General features: G+C 43.8%; 1 protein-coding gene across 4 annotated transcripts in view; it reads left to right on the top strand.

Moving 5' to 3' along the window:
* NEK8 (NIMA related kinase 8) overlaps positions 1-21,408 on the top strand; it is a 173,764-nt gene that overhangs the window by 101,504 nt on the left and 50,852 nt on the right. The window contains exon 15 of one of the 4 annotated variants that reach the window (XM_068270143.1): positions 11,660-11,705. The exons of 2 other annotated variants lie outside the window; for them this stretch is intronic. In XM_068270143.1, coding sequence (XP_068126244.1) covers positions 11,660-11,694 — 35 coding nt within the window. In that variant the 3' untranslated portion in view covers positions 11,695-11,705. Of the gene's footprint in view, positions 1-6,863; positions 6,901-11,659; positions 11,706-21,408 lie in introns of those variants that run through there. One more of the 4 variants, XM_068270146.1, reaches the window with a different exon arrangement.

The following is a 21,408-nucleotide window of genomic DNA, read 5'->3' as shown; positions in this document are numbered from 1 at the left end:
ACAGCTGCCATATTTTTTCCCCTTACTGCCGCTAGGGCATAATGTCGGGTAGGGCCTATAATTTGAGCATGCTCATCACCTAAGTCCATTCCAGCCAGCCTCAATATGAGCTTGCACACTATTTTACCATTGACCTAGCGCAATTGCTGTCCAAGGCAATGAGGACCACATCCCTCCCCGTCAACCCAACTCCCCCCTCCTCATCCTCCTCCCCCCCCCCCCCCCCAAAAAAAATCACAGAGAAAATCACGGTACTTCTGCAATTTAGAAATTGTGAATGATTTATGGATCACTCTAGTGGCCCCATGGGCTTTAGAATCCCCCATGAGGAGATGGACTAGTCCAAAACCTTTCAGATCTGTCACGTTTTAACAACCTACTGTAAGCAAAAGTGATGTAGGAAAAATGAAATTTATAGTGCATTACTCTGGAACACATTTACATTTTATACATATACATACACATGCATTTAAAATATTATATTTTTTGTGATATTTCTCCTTTAAAGAGGAACTCCAGTGAAAATAATGTAATTATGAAAAGTGCTTCATTTTTACAATAATTATGTAGAAATGATTTAGTCAGTGTTTTCCCGTTGTAAAATCTTTCCTCCCCCTGATTTACATCCTGACATTTACCACATGGTTACATTTTCACTGCTGGCAGATGATGTCCGTGGAAGGCTGCTTGTTTTTTGGCAGTTGGATCCAGCTGTAAACAGCTGTTATTTCCCACAATGCAATGAGGTTCACAGACAAGAAACTGTCAGGACCACGGTCCTGACATCATACTGTGGGAGGGGTTACACCACAATATCAGCCATACAGAGCCTCCTGATGATCTGTTTGAGAAAAGGAAAAGATTTCTCATGGGTATCAGCAACTGATTGGGATGAAGTTCAATTCTTGGTCACGGTTTTTCTTTAAGTTGTAATTCATTTTTTTAACATTAAACCTATTTACAATATGGTATGGAGAGTAGGGGCAGCTCAGTAATGTGGAGATGACTTTGAGAAGCAGCTGTGGAAACTCTGTCACCAAGATTAGGTCACATGGCCTGTCTCCTATGTCCCCTGAGGCATCAGGATAAAGAGAAAAGTAACTCACAATGCTGGCACTGCGACAAGCCGGGCAATGCAGAGAGGGTGACAGGCTGAAAAGGTATTCATGTTGAAGAAGGTCATCATAACCGCAGCATTAGAAAATTGTATTGTTTGATAATCCTAAGATGAAAGAAGCAAATAATAGAATAAGTAGGTCAGTGAGTTTTGGCAGATAAGTGGAAGGAACTGCCCTCTGGGAGAGGGTGAGTGCAGCATTAAGACATGGTTAACCCTCTACCCTTTGTATTGAACCGCTGTATAAAATAAGTCTCCCTTAATATTTATTTTTAATTGTACTTTGCTATGTACTGCCCACCACTGAAATCTTCAAACACAACAACAAAAAATCACTGCTTCAGGCTTACATATGCTCAGTGTAATTTGTCTTCTTAAAACAGAAGGTATTTGCAATAATTCAGCTTTAAGTGAGCAACTGTGATTACCCACAATGCATCACTACTGAATATGCAAATGATCTCTTTATGCCCCTGAAGCCAGGCTTACATCCAGAACCGCTGGTATAGAGCAAGCCTATAGCTTATACATTTTAAAGAGCCAGTTGTCATATACAGTAGTGATGCATTTGCTGTGCCATTTAACTGCAGCAGACATCATAGATGCAGGAGGCTCTTTTTTGCACCAAATATATGTATGTGGAATGCTGCCTTCCTTCTCCCCCTCTTCCTACTCTCACTCTCAGATGTGATAATTCTAAAACTGGGTTCTTTGGTCACACCTCTCATCTTCCAATAGCAGAAAAAGTGGTATTGTATATTACTCTTTTATTTCAATGGTCCTTCCATTTTTATAGGAGTATCTCTCTCAGAAGTGTACCATTTCATCTTTCAAAATATGCCGTTGCTAACTCAGTCATTCCTGTCAACTTCACTTGCATTGACTGTATTGCTGACAGTTTCATCTGTAGAGGAAGGAGTGAGTATCCTTTACATTCTACCTCAGGAGCATCTTCCCAAGTGCCACTACTCATCACCTCAGTGACTTAACTGTCACATTGTGTATCCCTGCCTTTCCGCATCCTATTTAAAGGCATCGACCATGATATTGACCATTTATACTTGCTATTTGTTTTCCTCCTTTGCTGTATATATTTTAAAGAGACCCTGTATTGAAAAAACCCTCCCGTGGGGTGTACTTACCTCGGGAGGGGGAAGCCTTTAGGGTCCAAATGAGGCTTCCCCCTCCCCTGTAGCTGCAGGCAATCCAGCGCTGGCTCCCCCGAAGCATCCAACAATCTGGGCTCGACAAGCTAGATTTAGTTACCTTTCCTTGCTCCAACGGGTGGCGCTGTTGCGGCTCTCAGCACGGAGATAGGCGGAAGGCCAATCTCCGTCGGGTCCGCTCTACTGCGCAGGACCAGGAGACTTGCGCCTGTAGAGCGGCCCGACAGCGATCGGCTATTTCCGCCTATCTCCGAGCGGAGAGCCGATACTGCACCTCCGTTGGACCCAGGAAGGTAAATATTTACATCCCCGCTGTTTGGAGGGCCAGAGCGAGACCGCCATGGGACAAACGAGGACGAGGGAAGCCTTGATAGGATCCGGAGGCTTCCCCCACCTGAGGTGAGTACCCCTCAGGGGAACTTTTTCTCGTTACAGGTATTCTTTAATGGCCCATACTCACGGGCTGCAAAAGTGGCCTATCGCCAGCACACGTGAGCGTGTGCGCGACAGCTCATCGCCAGGTCCCTCCGCGTACACACGCGGAAGAGGGACCAGCGGCGCGACGGAAGCTGTCGCCGACGTTCCTCCTCCCCCCGCCGGAAGCTCCACATACTTCAATGGAGGTTGCTGTCGCTAGTCCGCGTGCTCACGCGGACTAGCGACAGTTGCGGCGGAGGTGCGGCGGCTACTGTCGCCATGCGATTGAAACTTTCAATCGCCTGGCGACATCAGCGGCAGGCGACAGTTCGGGGTGCGCGCGCGTGCAACGCCGCATACTCACGGGCGACCTGTCACCGCAACACGCGCACGCCGCGTGTTGCGGCGACAATTGTAGCCCGTGAGTATGGGCCATAAGGAGGAACTGTAACCAAAAATTGAACTTCATTCCAATCAGTAGCTGATACCCCCTTCCCCACGAGAAATCTATTCCTTTTCTCGAATAGATCTTCAGTGGGCTCTGTATGGCTGATATTGTGGTGAAACCCCTCCCACAGTGTGATGTCAGGACCAAGCTCCTGGGAAATAATGGCTGATTCCAACTGCCAAGCAACCAGTATGTACAGTATATCTGTATATGTATATCTGTACTTGCATAAAAAACCCAACATTTCAGCCTATCGCTTTGTTACGGTTGCGGTTATAGATAATGGCAGTTGGTGTTGTCTGTTTTTTTTTTCCATGTCTGTCAGTAGTAAAGATGATTACGTGCAGGCTAATTATGGATCAAACAACATGAACAAATGACATTGCGAATATCAATCATTTCTTCATCTCCTATTTTGTAACTTCTCACTTTTCAATGTATTTATTTTTTTCCCCCTTTTCGCTAAAGTTTCTCTTTAATTCTGAAATGTATATTCTTATTTTAAAAAATGTACATGCACTGCACATCTGTTTTTCACTTTATTGAAATATACTTAACACTTTCATTCATGTTTTTGACTTACTAAGTAATGTACCTTTCAATGTAACATGTCTGTAAGAAGGCTATGGTGAAATTTCATCTGTATCATTTCATGCTACCGGTATAAGTATTTTTTTGTAGGTCAAATCCTCCACAGCCTCTGTAATGGTGGCACTTTATGTATAATTTATATTTGTAATGTTCCTAATAAAATGGTGTAACAGGAAAGATACATGGTTGGTGCCTGCTTTTAATGTGAACTTGTCACGGATTGTACAAGGAGTAGCTGAAAGTTGTCGGCTTGACCTACTTCCCAGAATATGAGTGTAATTCTGTCACTGTAGCTGGAAAGACTGTTATTTGATATTGTAAAAGGCCAATTTGCTGGATCATAAAACTCATTTTTTAACTACAGAAGAATCTTGTTATAGAATCTGTGAAATAGTAAACCTCTGGATGTAGTAAACTCAGTCCTACGATCCCAGCAAATGTGTCTGTATAAATATACAATGTGTGACCGATAATGATATAGTAAACTTCTGACATAGTAAACTACTTTTCCTGGTCCCTTGGAGTTTACTGTAAAGGGATTCTACTGTATTTTTAGACCATTGAGAGAAGCTTGTAAATGAAAAGTGTAGAATTTAAAGCGTTGAACTTGGGGATGTCATGAAGTTCCTGTAGGAGAAAACTCTGAAGGGAACTCATGAGTGACATATGACAATCACACTGAGAACAAGTGGCATGACAGCTCTCAGTGTGGAGATTTTGAGACTGAAGATACAGCAAGACGTATGAGTCCTTCAACTGTACCAACTCCTGAAAGTATTGCTGATGTTGAAGATCTGACTATGGCACAGGCAGCATGGTGACGTAGTGGGAAGCACTTTCATCTTGCAGCACTGGGTCCCAGAATCCCAGCCAGGGCACTATCTGCACAAAGTTTGTATGTTCTCCCCATGTCTGTGTGGGTTTCCTCTGAGTGCTCTGGTTTACTCCCACATCCCAAAAACATAGAGATGAGTTAATTAGCTGACTCCAAAATTGGCCCTAGACTATGATGGACGTATGGCTATGATAGGGATTAGATTGTGAGCCCCTCTGAGGGACAGTTAGTGACAACAGATCAGTGGCTATCTCCTAAAAGAATTGAACACAAGAAATATCCAGGGGTTTGGACTTATAATTCTTGAGCAGAAGGGGTTGTGCCGAGATCATGAAGAAATAAATTTGCAGAATACCTCGACGTTGTTTTTTTCAGCATTTAAAGTGATTGTGTTTTGTTTTGTTTTGTTTTTTTTAAATCCCTCAATACTGTTAATGAAACTTGGTTACACTGTTATCACATGATGTAGGCCAGAGGTGGCTACACTCTTCCAGCTTGCAAACTACTTAGAAAATTATGAATTGAAAATGATCTATGAAGAGGAATCTATGTACATATGCAAGTCACAATACAATGCTTACAATAACATGCTTGGTGTCTGGCAAAATTGTAATCTGCAGTAGTAGGTTATGCTTCTAAAGGTATGGCTTTCCACCTTACAACATCATAATCCTCTACACACTGCTGTGCAAAATCTCAGGACACTATATGGCACTAAGCTTATCCAAGAGACGGAATACAATGCATACTTCACTCAGGCGGTCAGTGTGGGATCTATCCAAAGTCCTTTGGGATCTACCTGTAGATCACAATTTACCTAATGGGAACCCCTGATGTAGACAGTCCTTGCAGCAGCAGCACTTGGGTTCTGCACAACTGAAGAAACTCAAAAGACCAGCAAGAAAGTTCATGTTGTATTTTTTTGTACATATGTACACATACTTAGAAGAAGTACAATTGTCCAAGATTAAAATTAGAGGTGAGACAAATCCAACATTTTCTCAAATCGGAAACCTTATCTTAAACATTTCAAACTTCAAATCTCTTGAATCCTTTATATAAGAATAAAGTTCTCTGAAGGGGCCCATACACTTAACGATTTTCCCGCTGATATACAGCAGATTTGATCACTGTGATTGAATCTGCTGTGAAATCGTTGCGCAAACGCTAACTGAACAATCGATTTCCGTCCGAAATCAATCATTCCCGTCGATCCGTCCGTGTGGAAGATTTCGCTCGATCGCCGGCGGGTCTAGAGTACGTCGATAGCGGCGTTCGAATGTCCGACGACCGATGCTAGCGGCAATACATTACCTGTTCCGCCGGCACGAGTCCCCTGGTCTCTGCTGTCCCTTCTCCGCGCTGGGCTCCGGCTGGCTTCACTTACTTCCTGTCCCGACAGGAAGTTTAAACAGTATTGCACCTTCTACTGTTTAAACTTCCCCCGGCAGGAAATAAAGTGAAGCTGGAGCCCAAAGCGGAGAAGAGACAGCGGAGACCAGTGGACTCGCGCCGGCCGGATAAGGTAATGTATGGGGGGGGGGGGGGGGGGGGCGGCGGCAGCTCCACAGATTGTGAACCGGCTTCAGAGTGAAATCGATTCACAATCTATTTGCAGTAAAGGCAGCCATACGATCCCTCTCTGATCAGATTCGAGGGATCTATCTGTTGGTCGATCTGATGGTAAATCGACCAGTGTATGGCCACCTTAAGGCCCCTTTGACATCAGGGATAATTTTGGGCATTGTGACGCAACGGCCATTGTGTGCATTTTCTAAGGTAAAATGAAAGTCCATAGACTTTTTTTTACCTTTCACATCTAATACTGCGTTTTTGTGCGTTGTGGTTCGACGTTCTCTGGAGCTTTTAATCACACGGCGCTTGTGTTACGCGTTGCAAAGAAAGTCAGTGTAAAACACAAGCTCCGAGAAGAGCATGCGTTTTTAAAACGTTTCAACGCACATAGTTACCGTTAAAAATTTTACAAAATAATAAAATCACCTGCGTTTTCCTATGGCTGTGTTGGATTGAAAATGCATTAAAAACACCTACTCATTGCAGTAAAACGCAACATATCACAACGCATAAAAAACGCATGAAAACACACACAAAACGTATATGTTGATCCATCACCAATGCCATTTCAAATGTGAAAGAGACCTAACTAAGTTTCTAACACAGAAGGACACCTGAAGTGAGAAGTGGAGGCTGCCATATCAAAAGTGTTCCCTTTAAATAATGCACATTGCATGGCTGTCCTGCTGATCCTCTGTCTCTTAATACTTTTAGGCTAGCCAGACCCTAAACAAAATGCTATCATCAATTGGGAACAGTAACTCCACATGCTATGACCTCCTCGTTCTCCAGTTGATGATATTTGAGAAGCGGGTGCCATGGAGTCCCCCGAAGAAATGTAAGTAGTGGGGGGATAGTAGAAGTGCATGCAAATTAAATGCAAATTGTCTGCTGCTTGGAACTGGGCCAGTTAAATGCACTTCCAGTCAATTTTGATTTGCCTAATTACAAGCTGCATACAATTTACATGTCTTGCAAGACTTCATTATTTGCATCTCATTGACCACCCCTAGTTACTAAAAGCAGTAGTTGCTGTCAGTAAATAGAAAGTGGGATATCAGTTACCAGCACTCACATTGAAATATGCTGCTGACATGAAAGACAAACTGAAAGTGAAATGAAAAGTAGTTAAGCTCCTCAGCTTTCTTATTGGCCTAAGATGCCATCCATAACAACGAAGGATCAATAAGGTGACATTGAAGGGGTGGGGAAAAGTGTAGCATTAAAAGGAAAAAAGTAATTCTATAGTAAACTCATCTAAAGAGCTTCTCACAGTTCCTATGATTGGGGTCTGGATTATCTGTGGTTCTTCCAGGGGGAGATAAGAAACAAACAGAAGCGAACGTATAATTACTCCGAGCCAATTCACACTTACCTTGAGACAGTGTTTTATTAACCTGAGGAAGCGGGTGGATGCCAGCGAATCTCATTGGCCAGTGTTTTTAAATAAATTATTTTTGTATCTTAAAGCAGTCCTCATCTTGCGGTAAGTTTTTCTTGCCTTTTAAAGAGAACCAGAAACGAAGCACCCTCATGTATTTTATTACATTTATCAGTGGGAACATGACAGTAAACACCTACCCTGCTTTTAGTTTCATTGTTATCTGCTTAATTAGTCTATTAGCAACTGTGATAAGAATCCACCGACTATTCAGTCGAGGTTTGACCTGGAATCATTATAGCTGAGTCACTCTTCTGTGGAGTCTTTTCAAGCCCAAGCCTGCCACCTCCTGGCTCAGATTTCCTGCTTTGCATACTGAAAGCTGTGATGGCATGGGAGGGGCTGCTTCTGCTGAGAGAGAAGCTCTGCGGCTGCAATATGATCCCTGTGTGCTCTGTGTGCACTCTGTCTGCATACTGTAGATACTGATGATGACTGCAGTTTCATTCCTATGAGAGACACTTCCTACAGGCAGATATCATACCAAAATGAAAGCACATAGATGAAAGGCTGCATTTAGCCTAGATAGCAGCCTAGTCTCATATAGCCTAGACAGCACATCCAGAACAACTCATAACCCGGAAGCAGAAGGGATATGAGTCAGCGGCCATATTTGATTTTTCCGGGAGCAATAATGGATAAAAAAAACACTAAAAAAGGCACACCAGAGCGGCGAAATTATCAGGTAGAGCATTTATTCTTTACAAGCTATCAACTGATATGTTTATTTTGTGTGAAACGTTCATCTCTGGTTCCCTTTAAAGAGACTCTGAAGTCTGCTAAAATTCAGCTTTTCATTGCACAAACCTCTTTAACATTATTGCCCTAGCTAAAACACCGCATCCCCGCTGTTGAACTGTAACCAAATCCCCCCAAACTCCCCGGGACACACTGCGGGGAGTGCTTCCGTGAGAGGCAGAGCTTTCGGCTGCAGCTCTGCCTCTATATGCGTCTATCAGCACATATCTCCGCCTCCGCCCACCCCTCTCAGTCTTCCTTCACTGAGAGGGGCGGGGGAGAGGCAGAGATATGCGCGGATTGACGCATATAGAGGCAGAGCTGCAGCTGAAAGCTCTGTCTCCTGGGGCAGCAAAATCCACAACCAAGAAAGTCGTGGGTTTTGCGAGGGGAGTTTGGGGGGATTTAGTTACAGTTCAGCCGCAGGGATGCAGCGTTTTAGTTAGGGCAATAATGTTAGAGGTTCGTGCAATAAAAAGCTGAATTTTAGGAGACTTCAGTGTTTCTTTAAACAGTTTTAAAGCATTTTACACATCCTTGGGATTGCCTACCTCCTAGTATCTGGCAGTTCCTGTATTCCCACCACCTCAACAACCCCCAGCGGTGAAGTCCATAAACAAAAAACTCACAACAAATGCGTTTCATGCTTGCTAATGGATGTTTTCTAGTCTAGTAAATATGTCTCATAGAGTTAACTACCACCACTTTAGAACTGAAGAAGATAGGCATAACTACAAATGATGTACCCCCCCCCCCCCCCCCCTCCTGCAAACTTTGTTAGACCCTCCTTCACCACACACACACACATTCACACTTCATTAACTCTACCCCCTTGCTGGTTCCCACTGCCAGGGTTTATATAAGGATAGATACAGCCACTATGCCTGCCTTGGCCTATAACAGCCCTGGCCACAGCAAGACCTAAGCTTGAGAGGGGACCCCCTGTATTGGAGGAAGGGAATGTAAGAAGGTGGGGTCTTCCATTGCTCTGGGCCCACCTGTAACTCCAAAGGCTGCTCCCCCTGTTGTTACTCCTCTGGATAAAGGGCTAATGTGGTGGCTGAGTGAGGGCCCTGAATAGGCCACAGCATCCTCAGGGCCTTTTCAGACTGGGGTGATGCGGTGCATCAAATTGACGCACTGCTACCGCACTCCAGTGCAGACCTATGAGGCCATTCATATAACCTGCATCACGGTGCGGTCCGCCAGAAGTCCTCGATCTGCCGCGGGTCCAGAACTACGCTACCGCACGGCTTCTGTGGTGACTTGTGGCGATCTGCGTCGGCCCGGAAGTCATGTTAGTCTAGGGCGACGCATGGATTTTTAAGCATTTTCCGATGCGATGTCACAGCGTGCATGAGTGGAAGCGTATTTGTACAATACACTTTCGTATACCCCGAAGCAGGAAGTGACTGCAAGTGCGCGTCACTTCCTGGTTAGCCAGATGCCAGATGGGGATTACCAAATAGTAACGTGGTATTCCCGGAGGTCCGTGTTTTGCGCACCGCCAGTTTGCAGTGTGAAACCGGCCTCAGTTGCAAGGCCACTGCTCATAGGAATTCTTTTGGCCACATCTGTAAGTACACTGACTCTAATCTGCATATTTATTCAACAGACTTTATTCCTGCAATTACTGATTCCTTCGCCGGACCAAAAAGTAACCTCTCATTATCTATTTTTATTACCTTTCTGTAATTCAGATTTGCTGCAGGTTCACTTTAAACCATATATATTTACTGTGCTAGTAAACCAGCTCACCCTACGCTGGAACCATTTTAACTTCTGAAATACTGAGTAGTTATTTTAATGCTTTTTTCTGGGAAAGAAACGTTCATTTCAGTTTAGTCTTCCCAGAAATACATGTATTCCTTAAATACAGTCAGAGAAATGACACGTTTCTTGAAATGCATTTTTTTTCTGTTTACCTCACCCTCTGCCAAAGTATATTTCTATTTTCATACTTGTTGGGTAAAAACACAACCTTGTTTTGTCTATGTCCCCGCACTGATTTTCTGGAGAGAGATGTTTATGAATGATGGCACTGTGTAAATATGCTACAAGCATCGCCGTGGCATTCTGGAGGGAGGGTCAGTTGTAAGCCTGCAGGAGTGTATACGGAGGTACGCAGCAGCGTGTGGAACAAACAGCTTTTTCTATGCATTTTTGGTTTGCTATGGCTCTGGTAAAATACAGAGAAACATTATATTGCCATAACATCCTGGAAAAAAACAAAACAAAAACAAAGCTACAAAGAAAGCAGAAAAAAAAAATCTTAAAATATAAAATGTGTTTTTGTTGTTGTCAGCATTGTCAAGTGTCTTTTTTGGGCTTTTAAAATTCTAATTAATAATTTCATCATGTTTTCCACAGTGTTCAACTGTTGCTTTATCCAAACTCCCAGACCGCCAAAATAAATGATCCAGTGATTAATGGCTGCTGAGTTTATTATGGTTGTATCAGGTTTTGGAGTCTGTCAGAGACAACATCAACATCATTACAAGTTGTTTTATTGTTAAAAAAATAATAATAAAAAGTCCAATTCCCCCATTCCCGCTAGTTTTATGAATGCCTTACCAGCCCCTTATGCCTAGTGCAGGATAGTATTCCTCAGAGAATTCAGGTTCTATGAGTAATACCAGCCCACATGGTTCATATCATTAGGAGGTACTCTGCAAAAGGGGCTGAAAACGCCTTCTTCTTTTTGAAGAGTACCCATGTACATTTAGAATTCTGTTTTAAAATTAAGCCCTTAAAGCAAATCATAAACATATGAGGTAATGAATTGTATGTGTAGTACAGCTAAGATATAGAACATTAGTAGCAAAAAATAGTCTCATATTGTTTCCAGTTCAGGAAGAGTTAAAAAGGTCACTTGTTATCTATGCAAAATAGCTTCTCTGAGCTCCTTGACCCAATTTGGGTCAAATACAGTCCTGTTTTCTGAAGCACTTAAACAGTGAAGAAACAGTGAGAGACAGCTTGAGATAAGGTTTTACTGCTGGGAAGTGCAAAGGGTCATTAGCTCTGGTCTGTTTTATAGTTTAAAATACAGAGTGTGGTTTGTAAATCGCAAATATGACAGAATGATGGAATGATGTTAAAAAAAAAAAAAAAAAGCTATATAACAGTAAATAAAAATAGGAGACTATTTTCTTTGCTACTAATGTTCTATTCATTATCCGTACTACACGTGCAATTCATTATATCAGAGGGTTTTTTTTCGCTTCAGGTTTGCTTTGAACTGAAAATAAAATAAGAGCCCTTTTTTTTACGTTCTATTTACCTTTAATAAAACACATACAATAATCTCATACGTTTATTTTTACTTCAGGTATGCTGAACAGAATGAACATAGCTCTGTGGTGAAAATGTTGGAGATTATTATTACTATTTTCACAAGTCTTTGAACTGAAAATGGAAACTTAACTACATTGCTAAGTAAATCTGATGTTTGTTTAAAGTAGATGTATAGTGGTTTAGATACCGGTATATCTGTTTTATTACATAGAGCACAAATGTATTTACCAATTTTTATTGTTTTTAAGCAGCTAAAATATTACAAATTCATTTTCACTTTTTTAAAGTGGATCTGAGGTAAAAAAAAAACGGAAAATTGTATACTTACCTAACGGTAATTTTCCTTTCCTGGTGCATCTCCATGGCAACATACTACTGGGTTAACTCCGCCCCCTTAACCCTACTAGGACCATGACTATAAGAAGCTTTACTTGCAGGCCTACGGCCATTCTTTTGAATATTATCTCTCCTCATAAGGGAGGGTCGTATGTTGCCATGGAGATGCACCAGGAAAGGAAAATTACCGTCAGGTAAGTATACAATTTTCCGTTTTCCCTGGTGCCTCCATGGCAACATACTACTGGGATGTATATCGCAATAATAACTTGAAAACGAGGGTGGGATATGCTGAAACAAACACATCTTTATTTACAATTTGCAAAAAGCAAGTCAAAGCAATTTACAGCCTTAGGTAACTGACAGTACAGCTTTCCCAAATTCAGCCGTGGTTAATGCCATTGGATCCACCTGGTAATGGGATATAAAGGTATGTACTGTCGCCCAGCTAGCTGCCTTGCAGATAGTTTCTGGTGAGACCTTTGAATATGCAGCCCAAGATGCTGCTATTCCCCTTGTCGAGTGTCCCGAAATTTGTTTAGGGGGTTCTAGTCCCCTAGCTTTATACGCTCTCTGTATAAGCTTTGTTATCCAGGTCGACAATGTTCGAGTCGATGCTTGTTGGCCTTTCTTATAACCTGATGGAATGATAAATAATTGATTTGTTTTTCTGAACTCCTTTGTTTTTTCCATATATATCTGAAGTACATTGGAAATATCCAGTGGGTGACATACTCTGGTTTGCTGATCTGTAGCCTGTGTAGCAGTATCTTCCTCGAGAAACAGTACTGGTAGTGATATCTCCCTATTGAGATGAAAGCTTGATACTACCTTTGGAAGGAATTCAGGACATGGTCTTAATACCACTCGAGCTCCAAAAAAGGTAGTGTAAGGTTCGTTAATACTTAACGCATGTATTTCCGATACTCTGCTTGATGAAGCTATTGCTATCAGAAATACCGCTTTTTGTGTCAGATCTATAAGCGAACAGTCCTCTGTAGGCGTGAATGGTGATTGTTCCAGAAATCTTAAGACCAGGGGAAGATCCCATTTGGGGTAAAAAGTTTTCTTTGGTGGTCTTAATTTTAACACTGCTCTCATGAACTGTTGTACTAGCGGTTCATTGGCCCATTGTGTTCCAGGAAAAGGCTGTTAAGGCTGACACTTGTCCTTTAATTGAGCTTAAGCTTAGGCCTAAATCTACCCTGGTTTGTAGGAAAGTCAATATGTTGGCTACAGACGGCTGTTCGGGGTTCCATTGATTTTGGATTGAACACTCTACGAATTTCTTCCAGATGTTACAGTATTGTTTGTTAGTTGAAACTTTCCTTGCACTTTGTAGAGTTTTAATAACCTGCTCTGGGAAACCTAAGCGTGTCAACTTCCTCCTTTCAGTTTCCAAACCGTCAGATGTAACCTCTGTGGACATGGGTGAAGTATTCCCTGTTGTGTTAACAGATCTGGAACTGGGGGTAGAAAGATTGGATCCTCCACCATCATCTGTAATAGTAGCGGAAACCACGGCCTCCTGGGCCAGAATGGTAGTATTGCAATCGCTGTTACTTTCTGGAATCTGAGCTTGTGAAGAAATCTGGCAATCAACGGCGTTGGGGGAAAGGCATACACTAGCTGTGGCCATTGTTGACTCAACGCATCTATCCCCATTGAATCTTGACACTGGTATCTTGAAAAGAAGTTCACTACCTTGTTGTTCAAATTCGTTGCAAACAGATCCATCACTGGTTTGCCCCATTGTAGTGTAATCTGATCGAATATCTCCTTCTTCAGAGACCACTCTAGATTGTTTGGTGTCGATCTCGATAGGAAGTCCGCCAAAGTATTCTCTTTCCCTGGAATATAGAATGCTGATAAACTCTTCAGATTGAGTTCTGCCCAAGACATAATTTCCTCCATTATCCTCATCAATGTTTGGCTTCGAGTACCTCCTTGTCTCTGGAGGTACGAGACCACCGTCTTGTTGTCTGAGTGTATACATAAAGCTCTGTTGAACGTCTCCTTCTGGAAGCATTTCAAAGCTAGGAGGACAGCTGTGAGCTCTAGTTCGTTCGATACTACTGGTCGTGACCAAGACCATTGTCCCTGTACTGCACGATCTCCACATACTGTGTTGCTTGCGTCTGTTGTTAAAATCAATATTTCGTCTATTGCAAGAGATGTGCAATTTTGGAGATTGCAGCTGTCTTTCCACCATGTCAGTGAAGTTCTCATTGGCGTAGTTATTCGTATCGACTGTTGATAACTCTTCTTCTTCCATTGTTTCAGGAAACCAATTTGAAACGGTCTCATTCGCCACTTGCTCCATCTGACTAGCGGTATCGTCGAAGTTAGTAGACCCAAGATCTTCAGACATTGTCTTGCTGACATGTATTTTACCGCTTGTGTTGCTTGCACATTTTGTATAAGATTCTGTATTTTGCTTGGTGGCAATCTTACTGTACTGTTCTCTGTGTTGAAAAGTGCTCCTAGGTACAGAAGTTGTCTCGAAGGTGTCAGATGACTTTTTTGACCATTTATCAGCCATCCAAATTCTGTCAGGGTGGTCAACACCCTGTCTCGATCTTGTATAATCTGTTCTGTTGTCTGTGCTAGCAGTAATAAATCGTCCAGATAACTGTACAAGCGGATCTTTTGTAGCCTCAGTAGCGCTACCAGCGCCTGCAGAATTTTTGAGAAAGTTCGAGGTGACGTTGACAGGCCAAAGGGTAGTGCTGAGAATTGAAGATGTGCTTCTTGTATTGTAAACCTTAGAAATTTTTGATATTTTTGATGTATCGGAACATGAAAGTATGCGTCGCGAAGATCTATCGAGATCATGTAGTCTCCTGGCTGCACTGCTGTAATTATTGATTGTAGAGATTCCATTTTGAATCTTTCCAACTTTATAAAGTTGTTTAAATATCTCAGGTCTATGACCGGTCTCCATTCTCCTGTTTTTTCGGGACGAGAAATATGGGTGAGTATACTCCCTCGAATCTCTCTGCCGTCGGTACCTGCTGTATCACATTCTGAGCCAGTAGATTTTCTTTGAATTGAAGCAAAACTGTTCTCTTTAGATCTGACGCTGGCATCTTCGTTGGATTGAATCTCCCCATAGGCGATCTTTTGAATGACCAGGTGTGGCCATCTTTTATTGTAGACAACACCCATGGATCCTGAATGTTGTCTTCCCACACTTGTCTGTATTCTCTTAGCCGTGACCCCACTGGACAACCGTGGGGTGGCACATAGTCAAAAAGACTTCGCCTGCATCTGAGTGGTGGCTGCTGTGGACTTAGATGCTCTTTGATTGTTAGCCGAATTGACTCTCCACGATCTCCGATAACTCTGACCTGGTCTGTAGGTTTTCGTGTCTTTATATTTTGCTTGAATTTGACTTTTTTGAAAAAATCGTTGTCTTTTCTTTTTGTTTTCCTGCGGAATTAAAGTAGATCTTCCACCGGTCACTTGCTTTATTGCTTCATCTAATTTTTCTCCGAAAAGATTAATTCCATCGAATGGTATTTTCACCCACATCTGCTTCGAGGTTGGGTCTGCAGACCAAGGTTTTAACCAAAATGCTCGTCTAGCTGTTATAGATGATAACATTGTTCTTGAAGCTGCTCTTATTGTATCAATTGCAGCCTCGCTGACGAAGTCCGCTGCAATCTTTATATCTTGTGCCGCTGCCAAGATTTTTTCCTTTTCTCCGTCTGCATTAACTATATCTTCTATATTTTTTCCCCATGCTTTGATGGCCTTAGCCACGGACGTCAATGCAATAGCAGGCTTGGTCGCCCCTGTTGATGAAAAGTATATCTTTTTTAGGTCGTTATCGATCCGTCGGTCTAATCCATCCCTAAACGTGACCGAGTCTTCCATTGGGAGAGTCAGATGTTTAACCTCCTTGGCGGTAATCCCGAGCTGAGCTCGGGGTATGCCGCCGGAGGTCGCCGCTCAGGCCCTGCTGGGCCGATTTGCTTTCTGAAAAAAGCAGCACACGCAGCCGGCACTTTGCCAGCCGCGTGTGCTGCCCGATCGCCGCCGCGGCGAAAGAGGGTCCCCCCAGCCGCCCGAGCCCAGCGCAGCCGGAACAAACAGTTCCGGCCGGCGCTAGGGGCTGGATCGGGCGGCTCTGACGTCAGGACGTCGACTGACGTCCATGACGTCACTCCGCTCGTCGCCATGGCGACGAGGAAAGCGAAACAAGATAGGCCGCTCATTGCGGCCTATCTTGTTACTTTCGATTGCCGGAGGCGATCGAAAGTACGCTTCCGGAGCGCCCTCTAGTGGGCTTTCATGCAGCCAACTTTCAGTTGGCTGCATGAAATATTTTTTTTTTAATTTAAAAAAAACCCCATTTCAGCCTCCCTGGCAAAATAAATAGACCGCCAGGGAGGTTAACTAAGTTTGAAATTGAAGCGTCAACTGACGGACAGGTTGATAGGAATTTGGCTTCCTCTTCCGACACCGGATATAATTTTGCCCAGCGATTTTGAAGAGATGGTTTTCTATCCAACCTTTCCCAATCATCTGTCATTAGTTCTTTTATTTCTTCCATTAGGGGAAATACCGCACCTTTCTTCTTTAAATGTGGATAATATTTTCTCACTTTGGCTGGATCCATTTCTGCCTCTTCCCAATGTATTGCCATCTTGACTGCTTGAATAAGTGGTTCAATTAATGCAAAATCAAAGTTTGAAGAATCATTCTCTTCCTCCAGTTCCTCCTCATTGTCTTCTTCCTCGTCAACATGTGAAACTTGGGAGGCTGTTAATGAGGTGGCTCCATGCTGTGTAATGCTAGTACTCTGTGACTCTGTGGCAGGTGTAGCCCTGGCTGCCATTTCCTCCATCACAGTCTGTTTGATAATTGCCACTATACTACTTGGGCTGAATTGTTGTTGCTGTTGTGACGTGGCACCCTGAAGATCCGACCCCACTGTTAAACTCCCTCTGTGAGATGGTAACGGCGACTCTTCTGTAGTTTCACTGTCTCGCTCTTGATCGATCATCATGATGATGTGTGTTGTCTTGAAGGCGAGCCTCTGGAGGATCTTTGGTGGGGTGATCTAGACCGTGATCTAGTTCGTCTGTCTTTTGATCTTCGCCTCTCCGGGGATTTACGAGATCTTGAAGAGATAAGATAAAAAAAAAATCACTATTAGTGACTGTATCTTTAAGAGGTAATATTACCCCCTCCTTTTTTTTTTTCATACCCTTTAGAGGATTTCTTTTTGGCTGATTTCCCCATCACTTGATGTGATTGCAGCTATAAGGGCACAGTACACACACTCTACGACAGGCAGGGAGAGAGAGAGAGAGAGAGATACAAAAAGCAAAATTTTAGTATCAGATCTAGATGGATAGTATAGAAGTGAAAGAGCTTTGAAAACGTGTTAGCTTACATAGATAGAACAGTAAAAGTACCCAGACTCCCAGCAGCTACTCTCTGTCCTCCACGCTGTCCAGCGTTTACTGAGAGCCCCGCTGCCCCTCGCGCACGGCCTTTTAACCTGTGGCCAATCAGCTGCGCGGAAACACCTCCTTTGCCCTTAAGCAAGATGGCGCCCGCTCATCTTGCCCTGTTCCTCCCGGCCAATTGGCGCCCAGAATCGAGAGTGACGCACTTCCGGAATTCCGAACAGGGCGGAAGTGACATGCCCAATGGCCGCAGTGAGAACGCCGACCCGGCCAGCCACATGGAGAAGGCTGCACCAAGATGCGAGAAGACAATAGAATATCCTAATCATAAAGTACAGTAAGTAAACACTGCCTGCCTACCTACCTACGTGTACTATGCCAGCCATTTATGTACCATATTTACCAGGTATCAGGCACTGGGAATACAAGCCATTTGTTACTATGGGAACATGACCAATTGGTAAAAATGTACCTGTTTTGGAGTGTTTTTGGCACATATTAGGCTCATTTAGATGCCGCATAATCCAAACATAGGGGAAGGGTAACCCCTACTCACATCTCCAACATGTTCCCAAGTATTTATCTTTTTAAAAAAATCGATGTTTGTTGCTGTCTCTTGTCCTGCATGATCCTGTAGAGAGGACAGAAAAAAGAATGGCCGTAGGCCTGCAAGTAAAGCTTCTTATAGTCATGGTCCTAGTAGGGTTAAGGGGGCGGAGTTAACCCAGTAGTATGTTGCCATGGAGGCACCAGGGAAAAAAAAAGTGAGATACCCAGGTAGACGGAAGTCTTTGGATAGTCCAGAGGCTTCCTGTGTCCTCCTCACCCCCACTGTTGCCACGCATGGACCAGACTCTGAAAATAACCATTGAGGGCTGGAACCCACAGGAGCGCTTTTGGCAGCATTTTGGCAGCGCTGCGATACGCTAGCACTTTGCCAAAACGCTGGGCTAATGTTAATGGATGGGGCAACTTCCACAGGAGCGTTTGCGTTTCCTAGAAACGCAAACGCAGGACGTGCAGCATTTTGGGAGCGTTAGCGCTTCAATGTAAAGTATTACGGAAACGCTCAGCAAAACCTAAACTGAGCGGTTTTGCTAGCGTTTTGCGGTTCAGCACACTGTAACAAAATGAAAAATACTTCACAGGACCAATCAGGATAAAAACACAAAACGCTACGCAACCGCTGAGCAAAAAAATGCAATGTTGCAAAATGCGCCCGAAAACGCACATGAATCCGCTTGCAAACTGCTCAGACAAAACGCTAGCGGTTGCGTTTCACGTTTGCTGGTTTCAGTGGGTTCCAGGCCTGAGATCTTGTTAGATATGTTCTCTTGGCTGTGCTCCTCGATGTGTACGAGTATGGCCGTACTCCTCCACCTTCCCTTAGGAAGATGCCTAAGGAGGTGGAGTCTGGCAGCCTGAGCCATGCCTTCTCCTATAAACACCTATGAGACGCTTAATCATTGAGACGTACCATCTATTTACCAGTAGTAGAAGGCACAGCCTGAAAAGTGTTGCATGTCCCTGGGATCCAAGAATTTTAATTAAAAAAAAAGTTTCCACTTACTTTTATTGTAAAGCACCATCATTTCTAAAGTGTTCAGGTGTTTAAAGAGGGTCTGAAGCCTATTTGAAAATGAAAAACAGATACTCACCTAAGGAGAGGGAAGGCTCTGGGTCCTAATGAGCCTTGCGGTTGTCCTCCCGATGTCCGCATTCTCCCGCAAGCTCCTCCGTGAGAAGTCCATCACCAATTTGGTCGTTGCTGCTCTCTTCCGGGTTGGGGAGACTTCCGCTGTCTTCCGGAAGTACTCAGCCTTCCGAAGACCGGCCCCTCCGTACTGCGCACGCGCAAGCACCCTCTCTGGTGCACTCGCACATGCCCAGTACAGAGTGGCTGCTCTTCAGAAGCCTGAGCATTTCCGAAGACTGCCAAAGTCTCCCGCGGCAGGAGATTCAAACCGTGGAGCCTGCAGGGAATGAGGACAGCAGGAGGAGAACGGGAAGTCTCATTAGGACCCAGAGCCTTCCCTCTCCTTAGGTAAGTATCTGTTTTTTATTTTAATATAGTCTTTAGATTCCCTTTAAAGCAGGATTTTCAGCCATAAATTCAAATTCCATTTACCCACTGCTCTGTGTTTATTATGCAGACTGCAACCTTACCCTACATTGCGAGCATTCCAATCTAATCATAAAGGTTTCTGCTGTAATATATCTTATCTCAGTCAGCCTGGCTCTATTTGGTACATTGCTTGGGAGAGAGAAGCTTGTTTTTGACACCAGTGCAAGTAATCTTGTTTTTTGTGTTCATTTCTTCAAGTTTAGTATATTCTGAGGTATTTTTGTTTATAGTTGTGCATGAAGCATGTTTTGAGGCTGTAGTTCCACTGCACAGAGACACAGATGACTTTAGTTACTCTAGTGATGATGGATTTCAGCTCTGGAATATGCAGAACTCCAAGTATTTTCTGAGGCTTCCAATGTTTCCGATCGCTGATGTGGAAAGATGTAGAAGGACACTCTTGAGCTGCTTTCTTTTAATCTGGCCAATGTCAATAGCATTGTGAAAAGGCCACAAGCACAAGGAAACAATGGCATCCTCAGAGGGCACAGAAGGGAACAAGTTAAGACATGTTTAGGCTGCTGTCTAGTCTACTGGAAGCACAAAGTCTGCCTCTGGGTGTGCTGGTTTCACTGGAAGCCAGAGCCAGTTTGCCTGTATGGGGAATATTGGTACCTGCAAGGACAATGGCTCTTTTGTCTGCTGATTACTGGTCCTATAGTCTCAACACGCACATGAGAATCCATACAATGAGTAAATGGATATGCTGAGCTCTGTGTGTGACAGCTTATTCAGTCTACATGTCATTATTTGATTTTAAGTATTGTTGTTGCTCTAGTCAGTGTAAATGCATACAGAACATATTTTAATTTCATCATCATATTTATTGGATGTAACCCACAGAGAAAGCTGTCTTGTTTCAACTCTTAAATCATTTACTGATTGAATAATTATAGCGGGAACCAGAGCTGACATATGGTCTAATGGAACTAGAATGACAAGGCCAATATCCATTGTGACATGATTAATTACATGACCTTATTTGATCATTCTGTTCACTTTGGCCACAGAAACAACAGAGAGACAGGCAGATTTATGCACCACAGTCCTTCCTCACAGTTCTGTCAGGGGATAAGGCTGTATGTACTGACCAGCACATGGCTGGCCTGCAGTGCAAGCAGTGCTGGCAACAACTGCCGCTATTTCATGAAGAAGCAGTAAGGGCCTATTTCAACTAAAAATCATGATTGCAATCACAAACCAGGGGCGTTGCTAGGATCCTAAGAAATCTAGGGCACTTTTGGGCACTACAGCCAAAAAAATGGGTGGCCATGCATGGGAATTTGGTCATAGTCATGGGTGGAGCCAAATTTAAATGAACTTAACCACTTCCCGACCGCCTAACGCACAGAGGCGGCCGGGAAGTGGACCCCGCAAGGACCGCCGTATAGACAAATGGCGGCGGTCCTTGTAGGGGCATGGGCGGAGCGATCGCGTCATCCGTGACGCGATCCTTCGCCTCCGCCTGGCGCCGCTCACCCGCCGCAACATCCCGCCGGCCATACGGAAGCGCCGGCGGGATGTTAACCCGACGATCGCCGCATACAAGGTGTATAATACACTTTGTAATGTTTACAAAGTGTATTATACAGGCTGCCTCCTGCCCTGGTGGTCCCAGTGTCCGAGGGACCACCAGGGCAGGCTGCAGCCACCCTAGTCTGCACCAAGCACACTGATTTCCCCCCCCCCTGCCCCAGATCGCCCACAGCACCCATCAGACCCCCCCCCCCCCGACCCCTGTTTGCACCCAATCACCCCCCTAATCACCCATCAATCACTCCCTGTCACTATCTGTCAAAGCTATTTTTTTTATCCCCCCCCTGCCCCCTGCTCCCTCCTGATCACCCCCCCACCCCTCAGATTCTCCCCAGACCCCCCCCCCATGTACTGTATGCATCTATC

This window comes from Hyperolius riggenbachi, chromosome 2 (genome assembly GCF_040937935.1).
Source record: "Hyperolius riggenbachi isolate aHypRig1 chromosome 2, aHypRig1.pri, whole genome shotgun sequence".
Taxonomy (NCBI): Eukaryota; Metazoa; Chordata; class Amphibia; order Anura; family Hyperoliidae; genus Hyperolius; species Hyperolius riggenbachi.
Note: the sequence above shows the minus strand (reverse complement) of the source record. Positions and strands in the feature narration are given on the sequence as shown.